The 15,853-nt window shown below is 36.9% G+C and overlaps 1 protein-coding gene across 3 annotated transcripts; it reads left to right on the forward strand.

The window, feature by feature from the left end:
- The first annotated feature begins 2,987 nt into the window (after positions 1-2,987).
- On the forward strand, positions 2,988-15,127 carry azi2 (5-azacytidine induced 2). Of its 3 annotated transcripts, none has more exons than XM_061051029.1 (8): positions 2,988-3,138; positions 5,867-6,110; positions 6,757-6,873; positions 7,119-7,224; positions 7,987-8,120; positions 8,486-8,550; positions 10,329-10,453; positions 12,845-15,127. In XM_061051029.1, exons 2-8 carry the CDS (start codon positions 5,892-5,894, stop codon positions 13,273-13,275), a joined length of 1,197 nt encoding a protein of 398 aa, XP_060907012.1. In that variant the 5' UTR covers positions 2,988-3,138; positions 5,867-5,891; the 3' UTR covers positions 13,276-15,127. The 3 variants fall into 3 exon arrangements, with proteins under 3 accessions (XP_060907012.1, XP_060907014.1, XP_060907013.1); XM_061051031.1 differs by having other exon boundaries at positions 7,119-7,218; XM_061051030.1 differs by lacking the exon at positions 2,988-3,138 and adding an exon at positions 3,524-3,944.
- The last annotated feature ends 726 nt before the right edge of the window (positions 15,128-15,853 follow it).

A 15,853-nucleotide genomic window follows, 5' to 3' on the forward strand; every position in this document is an offset into this window, starting at 1 on the left:
CCACTTGTGACCTGAGTATTGAATGAATGTAATAGTCTTATCTGCTTCATTATGTGCATTAAAGGACAGGATGAAATGGATTACAAAGACACACCTCTCTGATTGATCCATAACTTAAGCAGGGAAAGAAGACACATCTCCAGCAGCCATGTAAACAACTGAATTACCAAAAGGCAAAGGAGTAAAGATTTTTTTAAAAACTACTTGGTTATATTATGGACATATTGGGGTTTAGTCATAGTACATTTTTTCTATGCGGTCTGTCCTAGGACTCACACCCCTGCCTCAATGCATACCGTTCTGTTCAGTGTGTGGGTGGATGGGTCTGTTGATGTGCACGAGTCCAGCAGCTCCTCTATGCCTCTCATCAGCAACTGAGCCTTTATCGACACTGCAATGACACAAAACAACCAGTAGTAGTCCCCAATCTCTACAGTCCACAAACCATGTAGTATTTTTCTAACTATTTATCTTCAAGAGTGTTGCATCAGCCGGGAGGGAATGTTGATTCTTCATATCTATGGCAGAGATGTTTTAACTCATTCAAAAATATAACTTAATATAAAATTCACTGAGCAGCTCAAAAAGCAATGGCATGCTATTGTGCATGACATTAATGATTTGATTGAATATTCAGTAACACATGAGCATCAATCCTAAGTGGCAAAAAGGTTTAGATTTTCTGAATTTGTGTTTACAATAAAAAAAAGTAAAAGTAAAAAAAAAAAATAGTTTTTGTGAATTTCCATGTATGCCTATATGTTTTGTAGAAAACATGAAAATAATGAACAAAAAGACCAGAATACTTGTAATTAAAATGACAAAAGTTACTTCATATCATTTTCTTACACCGCAGTAGCCCTAAATCAAGGCCAATGTAAAAAACCTTTAGATATTTGCTTTTGACTGTAAGGTATATGCAGAAAATTATATAACTATGAATCATATCAATAAAAGAATACAAAGGAAAAAGCTATTCTGTATTTGATGCACATTTTTGACTCTCCCAAAGTCTAAGAATTAAATATCAGTTATTGGCCGATATCTGCATCTCTTCTGTTATCTTACACTCGTGGGTCTTTGAGATGAAAAGCTCAGGTTCCTCTTCACATGTCATGTCACTGATCTTTTCAGCTTCTCCCACAGCAAAAGAAGGTGGTTTGTTGGTTGCACTTTTACTCCAATGGCCTTTAAATCAAACAGAAAACTAAGGAAATATTACATAAAACAGTTAATAATGGAAAGTATTTATATTTAGTCCTAGTGAATTTGATATAAGATAAAGATAATTCCTCCTCCTACAATGTTAAAATGGACTATGTTGTCAGCATTAAACATCAGAAAAGTAACTTGTCAATTCTCAAGGCACATGAATAAGATCAGCTTCGATTTCCATGAAATTTGTAGAATGAGAATTAGATTTAGAGTACACTGTGAAGAGCAGGTCTGGAGGACAAGCTCTCAGAAGGAGCAGTGTATTTGGAGACGGCATGAGTCTTTTTCACAAGCCTGCACGCAAACAAAAATAACATACTTTTTGTACATTTGTTTCAATCCTGATTTAATAATCATTGAACTCTAGGCGTTTCAGTGTGTTTGAGTCCCTCTGTAGCAAACAGTAAATAGTTCACAAAGTGGTATAATAATTAAATATTCAACCATAAAAGTTCAACCTAAAATGTGTCCATTAGTATCCTGATCCTTTAACAGTATAATGACATTTTCCATTGCTCTAAATTCATTAAGAGTAGGTCATTTTGATGATTTATTGTAATGTGTTATAATTAGTATAATTAGTTATACCATTTACTGTATATTCAATCTGATAGAAAGTTGTTAAGACACAATTTTATTCTCTTTATTTTGGAATTTCCAGAGATATATGGATTCTTTTTATCAAAGTATATCTATAATAAATGAAAACATTTCAAAATGTTAATTTCCAAAACCATTCATCATGTATGTTACTCAGTTATCAACATAGACTGCATAAAAACAGTTTACGACTTGATATTAAAGAGTAACTAAACCCTAAAACCACTTTTCTCAACTATCAATATATTATAGTTAATATATTATAGTTATATATATTATAGTTAATATATTATAGTTATATATATTATAGTTAATATAGTATAGTTATATATATTATAGTTATATATATAACCACATAAGCTCCAAATCCAGCAGAATGTCTCCTGACTTTTCTTTAGCTGTGCAAACAAGAGAAAACAGTATCCTCGATAAATGCAAACACGTTTTCTAAAATACAATTAAATATTAAGTAAACCATAAAAAAGGGAAATTTTACAACAGTAAAGTTTAGTTTAAAGATACAACTACGAAAGCGATAACTCTTACCGTTATTTATTTATTTTGTTTGTTTGTTAATTAGAAGTTAGCTAGCTAACTGTAAGCTAGCTAACTGAATGTTTACAAACATACCAAGCTTTACTGGCACATACAATTTAAGATAATCTTTTGTTATGTTAAAAATGATGTTAATTATATTTGTCACTGACAAAGGAATTGATAGTGGTATTTTGACAGCATCGGGTGAAGATGTGTTCAAGTAAGCAACATTTTAAAAAACTAAAAAAAAAATAATAATAAAGGATGGTTTTACCTTTGTCAATCGTATAAGTTATTTGAGGGAAGTAGTAGTTTTTATTTCACATCTTTTTTTACTTTCTCTTATTTTAAATGTACTTACTGTTCGCTTAATGTTCTGGGATGTGGAGGGCAGGAAGCTGTAGTGCGACACTAACTCTCCCCTACAGTTCAGATGTTTTTATAGATTATAGACTCAAGACAGTGTATGTATAACTGTTACATTTTTTCATCTGTTTTTTTAAATATATATCTAGAAGATCAATTTCACTCAATTGTGAAATAATTTCTGCCTCGAAAGTGCAATATTTTTTGTTTTACACTTCCACCAATATTATGCTTTTATTTTGAAAGGACTTTGACTCCCGGAAGTTTTTGTTTCCTCACCTGTCACTTCTGACACGGTGCGAGCAGCGACTAGCCTTGTCTCTTTTGTTTTTCTCCGATAAAAATGCCTTCTTTTTTCAAAAATAAATGATTATACTATCTTGCCAACTGACACCTTTTTGAGGACAGCATCTTAACACGGTTAGTGAAAGTCGAGATTAAAATAATCGACTGTCTTTTGCTTCACCTAGCAACAAATAGCCAGGAGACGTTAGCTTAGCGCTAGCTGACTGTTATCACAACAGATCGATCATTGTAAACACCGTGTGTATTATATTTGTTAATGTGGTATGATTGTCTTGGTCATCGTCTACCATCTGTGTTTTTAATTCTGAAATGTGTTTTTCATAACACCTTTTAATGTGACTTGTAGGTTGACAAAAGAGCTACGGAAGCTAGCACTTTAATAGCAACATAAATAAACGAGATTCATTGATTGTTTACATTTCGATTATTGCTGCCCTTCAATCCCTCTTTGTGTATATACGATCTTTTTGTTGCTTTCATAATCCTGTTCTGATTTATTGAGAGTTTTGAGTTACGACGTTACGTGTCTTGTTTTGGATTCAAGTTGACTTTCGTTTTGAACACTTGCTGGGTTGACTTTCGTTTTCATACCATTTTCTGAACTCGTCCTTCAATGTCGTCGGTTATACGTCGGGTTTTCTAGGTTAATAACATCAATAACATTGGTTAAATCCACCGAGCCGGTTGACGGATTCTGCTAAAACTTCTTATTGGATAATGTTCGGCCTGTAGTGTTTAAAACTTGGAGCCTCAGTGTTTGCTGCATCATTGCACGCTGACATCATCATCCAGCTGCACTGTCTCTGTTGTCGAGGAGCAGGAAGGTGCACAGGAAGTTTTAGGCTATGTCTGTTTCTGTGGACTGCTACATTTATCTCTGAGATAACACTGAATAATAATAGGCCTTGACTCAGGTAAGGGTAAGACTTATTACTCCTCTACACAATCAAACTCCGTTAGCAAATTTAAACACAATATAATATTAAATACAAAGTAAATAAGCACTAAAAATATCAAAACTAAGAATGTGAATATATACAACCAGGATTTAACTAAGCATTACTAGTCTTAAATAGGAAGATTAAATGTAAATGTGCAAGAACAGAGTCATAAATGGTAGTAAATTAAATATGGAAGATTAAATGTGCAAAAACAGAGTTGTAAATGGACAGTATTGACATAAGTTAAAGTGCATGAGTGTAGACATATTATCAGCAGAAACTATACAATATAATGGTGAGTAGACGGCCAAATGAAGTGAACATGAGTGCAGGGATAATTTGTAAATTTCACATGTGCAGAACAGATTAGAGTATGGAGAGACAGATATTATCATGATGACAGTTCTCTGCTCGCATGAGGTGAGCTGTTGTACAGAGTTATGGCCTTCGGTAAGAAAGATTTCTTGTATCTGTCCTTGTGACAGCGGAGTTGGATCAGTCTGTTGGAGAAGCTGCTCCGCTGTTTGTCCAGTAGGGTGTGCAGAGGGTGATCAGGATTATCCTTTCATCAAAAATTAATAAAGTAATGTGTTTTTGGACATGTAGTTTTCACGGACATGATTTTGGAGCAAGTATCAATTGATCCAATGATGTGTTTCTAATGTAGAGACCCATTTTCATTTAAAATGATCTTTAAACCCTCAATAGCCTCTTCAGTAATACATGTTCACTATCTAAGATGATCAAATAAAACAGATCTACTGTAGGTGTATTTTGTCAAATCATGGCTGTTTTTATTTGGATATAACTGTTAGAAAGGTAATATTTCGACTGGTTTTTATCTTGGCTGTAGCAGGAGTGTTGATGTTATACTGGAGTTTCTCACATACGCATATTAGGTGGACAAAATATTAGGAACATGTCTTAGCAAACTTAAGTCCAGTTTTCCAAGTCTTTTTCATTATAATGTTTAAGATGTGTGTGCATATGTTTACTCTAACTTTCACTGTGCCTAAGCCAAATGGTAACATACTGTATTTTAAACCTTTTAGAAATGTCTGTGGCTTCAGATGACTGTAGGAGGGAAGCTTCATGGATCTTAATCCAAATTTGCCATGAAATATATTTGTACTTGTAATGTTGGCCTTGCAATGAGCTCATTCTCATGTGACCTGCTGCTGTTTGAGGTCATCTCAATCATTGTAATCTAAGCTCGAATCCACTATAGACCCTCTCAGCTTAGCTCTTAAACATCAAACAATCAGGTCTTGAATTAGTTAACCATGTCAAATTTAAACAGGAATGAAATAATATCCTTTCAAATCCAGACTATCAATCAATATTTATTTGTATAGTGCCAATACATAAAAAATATATATATATCTCAAGATGCTCTACAAAAAGAGCAGGTCTAGACTGTACTCTTTATTATATTAACTAAACAACATACAGTATTTAAAGGGCTGTCTCTAAAGTTTTAATCACTATGACTGACTCTGAATGAACATGCCTTTACCTCATGTTTATTTGTGTCACAGACAAACAGGATTGTTTTTCAGAATAAAGCAAACACAACCTGTTTCCCCTGAGAAATAAATTATGAAATAATGTCACCTTTGTGGTTTTTATCTTTGTGAAATTTGTCATCGAACAAAACTGCAATGGGTTGATTGCAGAATGATACATAGGATGCATAAAACCTAAAGGTGGCAGGTTATCCCTTCATATGTCACAAGCAAGTTACACAATCAATAACCTTCCAGTAAGTTATGTCCAATGCATTATGATATGCTTACCTATGTTCAAAGTTCAGCGTTTTTAATTAATTCATCTGGTTGTCTTACATACAACCAAAAAAGATACATAGATTTTGAAAGTGAAACTCTTCATGTGATCCTCAGGTCTTCACTCTGCTACAGAGCAGGCATGGAGCCCCTGGCAGTCGATGATGACATCTGCATCCTTAAACATGAGACGGCCTACACCGCTGCTGGCGAGAGTCCTGTCTCGGTGTGTGCCGGCGACGAGTCTGTCGCCTCTCACTTTGCACTGGTCACAGCCTACGAGGACATCAAGAAGAGGCTGAGAGATACCGAGCGAGAGAATACGCTGCTGAGGAAGAGGGTTAAGCAGCTGGAGGATAAGGTAAATAAAGCAGTGACTGTGGAGGAGAGGAAGGGAGAAGATTGCAGAGAGAGTTTAAATAGTGTGGAGAATAAAGTCGAAGAACATAGAGACTGCTAAAAACTTACTGAGTGAGTTTTAGAGAGTGTGCGGTTATCAATGAACATCGATTTTTTTTTAAATTCCAATTTCCACCAGACATCAGAATTATGAACAAACCCAAAATACTTTGAGAAAGTTTGGAAAGAGTCAGCAATTTCAACAGCACACTACAAAATAGTTGCCTCTGGGAGAGTCTGCATGCCAGCATCATTAATATTGTTGGCTGATAGTCAAAGCTAGAAAACAATGAGACATAAATCTGCACTGTCTAAAAACAGAGAGGTTGCCTAGAAAAGTACGGCATTGCCAAACAATGCATTGCAGCACCACACTTGGGAAAAGGCTCCTGAAATTGAATTAAAAAAGAAAGAAGAGATGGAGTACAATACAGAGTGAAATATTTAAACAGGGAGGGTCTTTAACAGATGGTGGTCTTTTGTGAAAATGCTGCAGTTTTCATCTGTCAAGATGGGATGTGCTGGGAATCAAAAAATCTATATTGGAGTTTTTTGTTAAATAAAATGATTGATCTTGTCTTTGTATGTTTTATGTATCGTCGCTGTAGCTCTTCAGGCCAGATGCTCCTCCGTCGGAGGGTCCCCAGTATGTGAACAAGGCCTTTAGTGCTTACCGAGGTATCTATATAGAGAAGGAGGACCTGCAGCTGGAGCTGAACAAACTGGTGAGTTTACTGATTTATTTGAACCTTTGGCACATTGACTAGAGCCTGGCACAGAGATTGAGTATGTTGCAAACACTGTGTTTTTTCATCTAGGTGACTCAGATAGTTTTCTACAACAAAGTCTTCGACTGTAATATTTATGTTTCAAAAAACTTAAAACACTTACATTATCTTTGCATTGATTTTTGATTGATTAGTATCTCTTCAAGTGCTGATTCCTGCTTTGTCCTCTCTTCCTCCCTCAGAAAAAGGAGAAGAGTGAGAGTGAAAGGCAGCTGACGGAGCAGCTCCAGGCCAAAGAGCTGGAGCTGCTTCAGTTGAAGACGGACATGGAGACCAGCCAAGGTACAGGTAGACAACACATTTAAAATGTAATCATTCACAACCAGTGGCTTTACTCAATGTTGTACTTGGGCACAGTCTTGAGGTACTTGTCCTTTTCCATTGTATACTTTTTAATAATCCACCTACAATATGTTTCACAGGGAGTTCTTCTTTTTCAAGCCATTATATTGTGTTTTTTATACTTATTCTAAATATTCAAAAATAAAGTTAGAAATATCTTAAGACCTAGCATTTAAAACTGTGACCAGCTTATACAGTATTAGAATGTTATAGATTAGCTCCACCTTTAATATTTAGAGTATTTACTGTTGCTATAACAAGACATAGTAGAGTAATGTAATGTACAGAACATAATAATGCTGAGGTCACTGCATTAGAAACTATTATATGACTGATAATGTCACTCCATTGTTCAAATACTCACTAATGTTTTCATTCTGTAAAGTTTGAATGCAGTACTTGTACTGGAATATTTCAAACGTGTATTTCTGCCTTTGATTGCATAAAGCAAATCTGAAGACTTCTTAAATGTCTGTGTAATATTAAAGATCAGCTTTACTTTTTATAATGTCATGATAATAATTAAACTGTTTCCACATGTTACTAAATGTGGATTCTTTCTACAGCAAAAAAAAACATCAAAGAGGTAGTCATAATAATGTGGCTCTTGTAAAGGTTAGAGCTTCTTACTGAAAGTATTTCAATGAACCATTATTCACTGATATCAACAATAACAGTGTCATTGTGTTTTTCATTCTGTTTGTGCAGTGATGAAGAGCTTGAACAGCCCTCAGGACTACTGGCAGGTGGACAGGGTCAGCACGGAGCAAAAGATCCACAAACTGCAGGACGAGCTAGAGAGGATGACACTGGAGAACAGTCGACTGCTGGAGAGAAGTGGGGTAAGTAAAGGTGGGAAGAGTGGAGGACAGTAGAGAGAGAGCAGGAGAGAAGAAGAGGAGCTCTGAACGTCAGCAGAATCTTGGAAAAAAAGATGTGGAACAAGAAAAGAGGAAAAAGGTGCAGAAAGACAAGCTGAGGTTAAGAATCCAAGGAGTCAGGACGTAGATGGCCTAGCGGTTAGTTTGCGCTCTATGTACAGAGAATAAAGTCCTCCAGGTTGGCGTCCCGGGTTAAGGTCTGACCTGGGCTATAGGAGGGATAAAAATAAAAATGGAGAAAGAATGGCATAAAATAAAAATGAGATACTTAAAAACTACTTCAGACATCACCTCAGCCCTCTTTTTTGCACTTCACTCTGTTTCAGGAGGGACTTGATGGCCTTAATGGACCAGACCTGGACCAGACATGTGACGCCAAGTATAAAGCAAGGTAAAGGGGTTTATGAATATCTTTAAAGAGTGCTCCAACATTGTTTACTTGACCATTTCATTAATGGAAGTCATCATAAGCAGCCTTCAATATAAAGAATGAAAATGTGAAGTTCCATTCAGTTTTCTCTTCATTCTCTTTCTCAGTTTGAATTTATACTTAATGCAGATATCAGAGACTTCAAAGTCACACGCTTACAAACTATTTGAAGCAGGCTGCTATAGAATCTGATTGATCCTTTTCAAAATGCCCATGTTTCTTTTTTTCCTGTATTTATATGCACCTTGTAAATGTAATGCTCTCAATGCACACCCAGCAGTTGCCTTTTTCTGTCTGCTCCAATATAATGTCTGCAGCTCATTTTGAGTATCTGCAGGCACAGATTAACATTGCACCTAATGGGCATTCAGTTCATTTTATTGCTGCGAAAATTAGAATAAAAAAGATTTGCAAAGTATTCTGGTTAAAAGCATACAGAATAAGGCTTTAAAAGTTTCAAAAAAAGAAAAGAAAAGAAGTGACATGAGGAGCTGCACGTTGGGAAAAACGTCTGAGATACATTTCTGTTTAGTGAGTTGTCTTGTCACAAATGGATGTGGATGCCACTGTTAAAACCTGCAGTTTCTTTCATGTGTTGTAATTAGACCCTCTGGCCACTAGAGGAGGGTGCAGCTCTGCAGAACATTGCATGACATGCAGATAACCTCACCTGATCTTTAGACCCGATCAGCACCAGCTAATAGTTTACATTTTCACTCCACTGTTTCACTGTGTATACGGTTTAAAGCTTATACAATCACCTCCCAGCTACACTTCCATTGAGGATAATCTCCTTTAAATAAATATCCCCTCGCGTTGAATGAAAAAACAAAAAGCGATTTATGGAGCATTTTAATTGTCTCACGTGTCAGCAGTTTTTAGATGGTGTTAGTTCTTAGCAGCACAAAAAGCTTTCTCATTCCTTCACAGTTTTTGTGCTCCATGATTTTGTATTGTATTGTATTGTTGTTGCTTTTTCAGGCAGGTGTGTGAAGTTAAGGCAAAGTGTTGATGAGATTTAACTTCTCCACATAAGGTGTGGAAAGGACAGTTTGAAGGTGTCACCCAAAAAGTCTCTCACTTTTTTGTTTTTTAAACTGTGGTGTTAGTTTTTAATGCAGCTGATTTTACTGGTCGGTTTAACATTCAAACCATTATACAGTTTGTCCTGTCTGAGTTAACAATGGATTCATTATAAATGAACTTCAATCATTTCCCTTTGCAAGACTCTGAAATATACTCACAATGTTGCTGATTAATTTGAACATATGCTGTTGTGTGATTTTGCCCAACACCTGTGGGATCCTCTGTGGCTTCAAATCACCACAGTAAGTGACAGAAAGAAATTTGTCAAGTAAAAAAAAAATGAAACATTTGACGGATTAACAGTTTTCACTGGCCTGCTAACAAGCCGCTCTGGGATTTTGTGCAACTTTATAAATATTCTATGATGATTTATCGTCCTTTCAGCAAATTCGCAGCCTAGTTCTACATCTCAGAATTTTAGCAAACAGGGAAACTGTATATAAACCCTCTCGTTATACAAAATGAAATACTTAAAACTACAAATTGTTTTAACTTCAACAAAAACACAAAACTCTCAAGGAAATTAGAACGGTACTTCAGTGATGCTCTGGCCTGCAGAATGGCACATAGTGTCATTTGTTTAACAGAGTTGTCAAGAACAGAAAAAAGACCTTGAACATAACATTTTAGATTATTTTAATATTCTTTTGCAGGGAGAGAAACATGCAGCAGACATATGAGGCTTTGTGCAGCGAAGTCACACATCTGCATTCAGAGCTGAAGCACCAAACTGGCCTGATCAGGAAACTCAGGCCACTCATCAGTGAGACCAGACAAGGTGAGAGATGCACACACACGTACACACATGTGGTGGTACCATTCATGGTTGTTGTTTGAATTCAAATCATTCCATCTGTAAAGTGTTGGTGTGTGAGCTAACTCAGCAGCTCTGTTGCCCTTTTCACACCTCCTCAGTATGTTCAGCATGGGCAGCATCCTGTAGCCCCAATATCCCCTTATAGCAGTGTCTCACAGGTTACCACTGAGCAGTGGCTCGATCCTTGAGATCTTTTGAAGGCTCTTAATGTAATTCAGACTAAAAAAGGCAATTATTCTCTTACCTCTATTCATTACCAAAAACTGAGTTTCGTATTTTAAACAGTTTCACATTAGACAGTTGAAAACCTTCAAAATGCTATATTATTCATAAATGACATTTTGCTCTGAATAAGGCCTGTTGTTCTTTTGTTTATACTCCATTATTTTGAACACAAATCTTGACAATATGATTGTATAAGCAGGCAGACTATGCTCTTGAGAGCAGCAGTTTGTCCATAATACTTTGGAAAACCTTAACCGATTAATGGAGACATAATGAAATAGATAAAAACAGGAGGCTATGGATCAAGGGTGATACTTTCAAAGCCAACATGAAGAAGTGAGGTGAATACACTATGGGAAGTTTATCTTCAACCCAAGTTTCTCAGATAGTGTAGGATTTGTAGTTCAACGTTTAATTAAAGTATACTAGTCAGACTTTAAATCTTGCTTCTCTAGAGACAGAAACTTCTGTGGCTAACATCAAAAGCAATATTCAGTTACTGCTGCCTCTCGCCAGTGAAAGGAAGGCTTTTCTGAAGAAGAACTACTTCCTGAGAAGATTTCTCCTGCTGCTCCTTGTTGCAATTTGTATAAGGGTGTGATAAGACTGTGGATATTATCGAAGTACTCAAGCACTTTGATAAAGGACATCGTGAAATGGTCTGGCCCTCCTCTCCTCTCCCTCTGTGATGATGCATTCGAGCCTCGGAGAGATTACCTCTTGTTGTTGATTCCCTCCGAGTGTCAGAAGAAGAGACTAGGAGGTGAAAATTAGACTGAAATATGGCAAGAAAATAAATCTCGGCCTATTTATTCCACTGAATAAGAGGGTAATCCTGTAACTTAGATGAGAGATCGAGAGAAGTAAGGGAAGCAGGAGTGGCAGAGAAAATGAAGAGAGGAGAGGAGGAGAGGAGAAGAGAGGAGGGGAGAGGAGGAGAGGAAGAGAAAAGAGGAGAAGAGAAGAGAGAACATGTATTCACTCAGTCATATTGTGCATCTGTATTCTTCTAATGTTCCCCTTTGAAACCTTTTTTATTCAAATACTAGACCCAGGAGACCCTCTCGTGGATGGAGTTGCAGGGAGCATGGGTGGCCAGATGATGTGAGGATGAGGAGAGGATAGGAGAGAAGCGGGAAGAGATACTCATTTCAACTTGATTCTCTGCTCTGGATGAGGATTTGTTTGCAAAGTAATGATGTGTGTGTAAGATTAGGAGAAACTGATTAGTCCCTGGATTCATGTTATTGTGAGCAAAACCTCATTATTGTTTAGTATATTTTCTGGTTCGCAGGCAGTCATTTTTACGCGGTGGAGAGGTTTTATTGAGCGACATGTAGCCTTCTGCATGGTGTGAGATATTTACCTCTCTTCTCTGTTTTTACACTCTGAGGCCTTTGTTCTGTCAGGGATCAAAGGCTTTGTTGAACACACCTTTGGAATTTGAAATCACTTCAGAGCCCTACATTTAATTCAAGAGTAAATATGTGTAGGAATAAATACAGAGGTGCGATCCTGGTGTCAAATACAGACGGAAAACTCAATCTGCTGTTTGAGGAAAGAAAAGATGGCTTCATTTATACCATCACCTCGGTTAAAAGGCAGCTTAGGATTTAGAATGCACATGTTGTCACACACACTCTTCACAGCCTTAAACATAGGAAACAAATAAAAAATGTTTCCTTCATTTAAACTCAAATCAAAATATATTTTATATTTATATATTTAAACACTTTTTATATTTGCTATATACTGTATATAATCTGACTCTGTATTTAGCTTTAGCATGAATACTCCTGATGGATTGTGTTTTTTTTTCTAAACCTCTGTTGAAGGTGGTATAACCAAGTCCACTTATCATAATGTTAAAATAAGTAACTTCAATATTATCATCAATAACTGTTTTAGTTTGTTTTAAATACAGATATAATACTGGTTCAAATGCTGCAGCTTCAATTAGTGACATCACCACAGTGTGTGTGTTCACAGTGTGTGTGTTCACAGTGTGTGTGTTCACAGTGTGTGTGTTCACAGTGTGTGTGGTCTAAACATTCTGGAAACATTTAATCTATTTTTCATCTTTCCTCCTTCCACTTGTACCCCAACTCTCTTTTTCTGCCTCAACAGTTCCAATCCAGTGTCGGGATGACGTGGAAAAGAACAATAACCACGCTGTTCCTCGGGTGTCAGTGCCTCGCCCCCCTAGTGCCCCCCCACTCCCCTCCTGCTCCGGCCGCCCCTGCCCCCCGGTCTGTGGGCCGTCAGGTGCCCTTCTGCCCGACAGTCTGAGGGAGGACTGCTGGTACAACGGACCCTGGCCCTCCCAGAGCTGCACAGGAGAGGTTCTGCTTGGAAGTGACACCTGCTCTGTCGTCCTGCCCCCGCCCCCTTTGAACCAGGCCTCCCTGGATGACAGCTCGCGGTCCTTCCCCAGCCCCCCAAAACCCAGTGATGCCATGTTCTGGGAAGGGCACTCTGCTACATCCAATTCCTCTTCCTCTATTGGAAACTGCACTCCAAGGAGCCCTCCCAATGCCGAGTGGACCAAGCCCTACTGAGGGGAATTTTGAGGGCGGGGGGATAGATGATTGAATAAAAATAGTTGGATGGAAATATAAACCAATGGATGAATGATTGGACTCTCCAACTCTGCCACATAGCTACCACCTAACCTGCCTTAAGTTGATAAGACCACTCCTCCTGGCTGGACTGGACTGCTCCTGCTGAATGTGGGACCTGATTTAGGCCAGAGGAGGCCTTGTTCGAGGTAAAGACTCTATGAACTCATTAATCAGTCATCTCTGCACACCACATCGGTGAACATATCGGACTTTGTGGAGGAACAAAGTGGATGAGAATCCTAGCAGAAATAAATAGTTTGTCCGTGTGTATGTGTCCTTTTATGCACATATACAAGCAGTTTAATGTGTGTGTGTGTGTATGTGTGCATATACACACATCAGTGTGCCTGTGTGTGCAGATCGATGTGCTGGCATTGTTCGCCTGCCTGTATCTGCATCTCACCATAATAGACCTAATGTGATCACTGGGGCCACAGCATAATAATATAATTTGTAAGTGTCCTCCCTCCAATACAAGTCTTTTTACATTTGATCGCTGTAAAGTATACAAAGTATGTAGTCTGATGTCTCACCATCATGTGGATGATATTTTTAAGTATGAAGACTCAATGTGATTGTTTTGTGCTGTGGTGGAGACAGACATTCAGTAACTGTAGGATAATCACCCATCATTTTTGTTCACTTTTTTTCAGATACCAAATTAAGTCTTTGACATCTTATCTTTCCTTTGGAAGCTTTAACTTTGATCAGTGATCTTATGGATCAATATCAAAGTTATCAACATGTATAGGCCTACTGAATCATTTGAGAATGAGGTGACAGTATTTTTTATGGACATTGCTAAATGGCTAGGTAATATCTAAATCTTTAAAAAAAGTATAGCTTTATGGAATTAAACACTCCACCCTCACTTGCACCCGAAAAGACTCAACTGTTGTTGATTTTATAGATATTAGTCAACTCAAACAAGCCTCTCTAAACCTGCCTTTATTCACAAAATCGATTCTCTCAGAACTACTGAACATTTCTTTTGTGTTGTTTTTCTTTTCTCTGTTGCAAACATGCCAGTCAATGTAAGGCTGTGCATTTTTGTAGGACTTAAAATGTGAAGGACTCACTGTATAGGCCTCATGCATACAATCCCTTATTTGAAACTCTTAATAAGTTGGAAACCTGGTAAGGTTTGTGGATAATTCAAAATTGCAGAACATGTATCTTAACTCTGTACTGTGCTGATGTTAATCTAGGATGCACTTCTTTTGCAGTAAGACGTAAGTTATTGTGTGAAGGTTTTTTTTTTTAGGGTCAGATAAGTATGAACAACTGAAGTATGTACAACAGGGACACACATGCTTAGAGGATAAGAGACCTGGAGGGGAGAAGGTGTGAACCTGTATAAATGTAAATGGTGGGCTTCAGTACTTTGCCAAATGCAGTTTTGCACTTCAAACCATAGGATGTTTTGTTTTTTTCTCTCCACTTCTTTAGACTTCTGATGTGTATACGAGTCGTCTGCGGTGGTGGCGAGACAATAAGTCTCTTAACGTGAAGAAAGAAATGTGAGCTCTGACTTGAAAAGTAGGTGCACAAATCACAAAGACCCATGGTTGTTTTTTTTTTGTTTTTTGTTTTCTTCAGTCTGTTTCATGATAACTGTGGTCTGGTCTTTTTGTTAATTTCTAAGAAATGTTATTTTACAGCAGTAGTTTCATACTTCTGTAAACGATTTGCAAACCAAAATGCAATGTACAGTAGATATGGATTATATTTTAGATTTACTGCATTTCAGACTGTTTGTAAATATGATCAATTAAACTAAAGGACAGGAGGTGACTGTGTGAGTTTTCTTATTTTTTATGCAGATTTTAAACAATGACGCTCTGTGAAGCTACCTTGCAGCTATAATCAACAATAACATCTTTTGACTTGTCTTGAGACATTTATTCTGCAACCTTTTTCCTTAACAGAAAAAGACATGCCATAGTAAATGCACTTCTGAGGAACATGTTAATGATAACCAATGGTTCTTATTACGTAGTTTTTAAGGCTCAACTTGAAGTACTGCCTCCTCAATGTGATTATTTACCACTTTTCCCCTGAGTTATATTGTAATAAACTGCATGCCTCAGGAGTAGAAAAAAAATGTATTTATTTAAAAACAAATAAAATAACCAAAAATATATTGGTTGATAAAATATATATCCTAATTTTCTTATCAGTTTAATAAGGGGGCAAGGAAGTGCAAAACACTTTTACAAAGCTTGAGACAAATTTACATTTTGAAAATAATTGTTATATTTTATTTTAAAAAATGACAAAACCCAAACCACTTTTACCAAGGACAAAAAAAATGTTCAAGATCTGAAACACTTTTACAAAAGCTGAGAAAAATTTACAAGTGGCAGAACATTTTAAACAGTCCCCAACAAAAATGTACAAAAGACAGAATCTTGACGGAAAGGGAGTGTGTACCAAATACTGGAAGTGTCTCAGCACTTGTAAGCGTTTCACATCTTTTCAATTTGTTTTATCAAATGTAAATGTGTTTTGTCCT

Source organism: Labrus mixtus, chromosome 11, assembly GCF_963584025.1.
Source record: "Labrus mixtus chromosome 11, fLabMix1.1, whole genome shotgun sequence".
Classification (NCBI taxonomy): domain Eukaryota; kingdom Metazoa; phylum Chordata; class Actinopteri; order Labriformes; family Labridae; genus Labrus; species Labrus mixtus.

What these genes read in the sequence shown, in the direction of transcription:
- azi2 (XM_061051029.1), top strand. Translation starts at nt 5,892, where the DNA reads ATGGAGCCCCTGGCAGTCGATGATGACATCTGCATCCTTAAACATGAG. An exon ending in TTAAGCAGCTGGAGGATAAG is followed by an intron (nt 6,111 to 6,756) that starts GTAAATAAAGCA and finishes TCGTCGCTGTAG; the next exon opens with CTCTTCAGGCCAGATGCTCC. An exon ending in GACGCCAAGTATAAAGCAAG is followed by an intron (nt 8,551 to 10,328) that starts GTAAAGGGGTTT and finishes ATTCTTTTGCAG; the next exon opens with GGAGAGAAACATGCAGCAGA.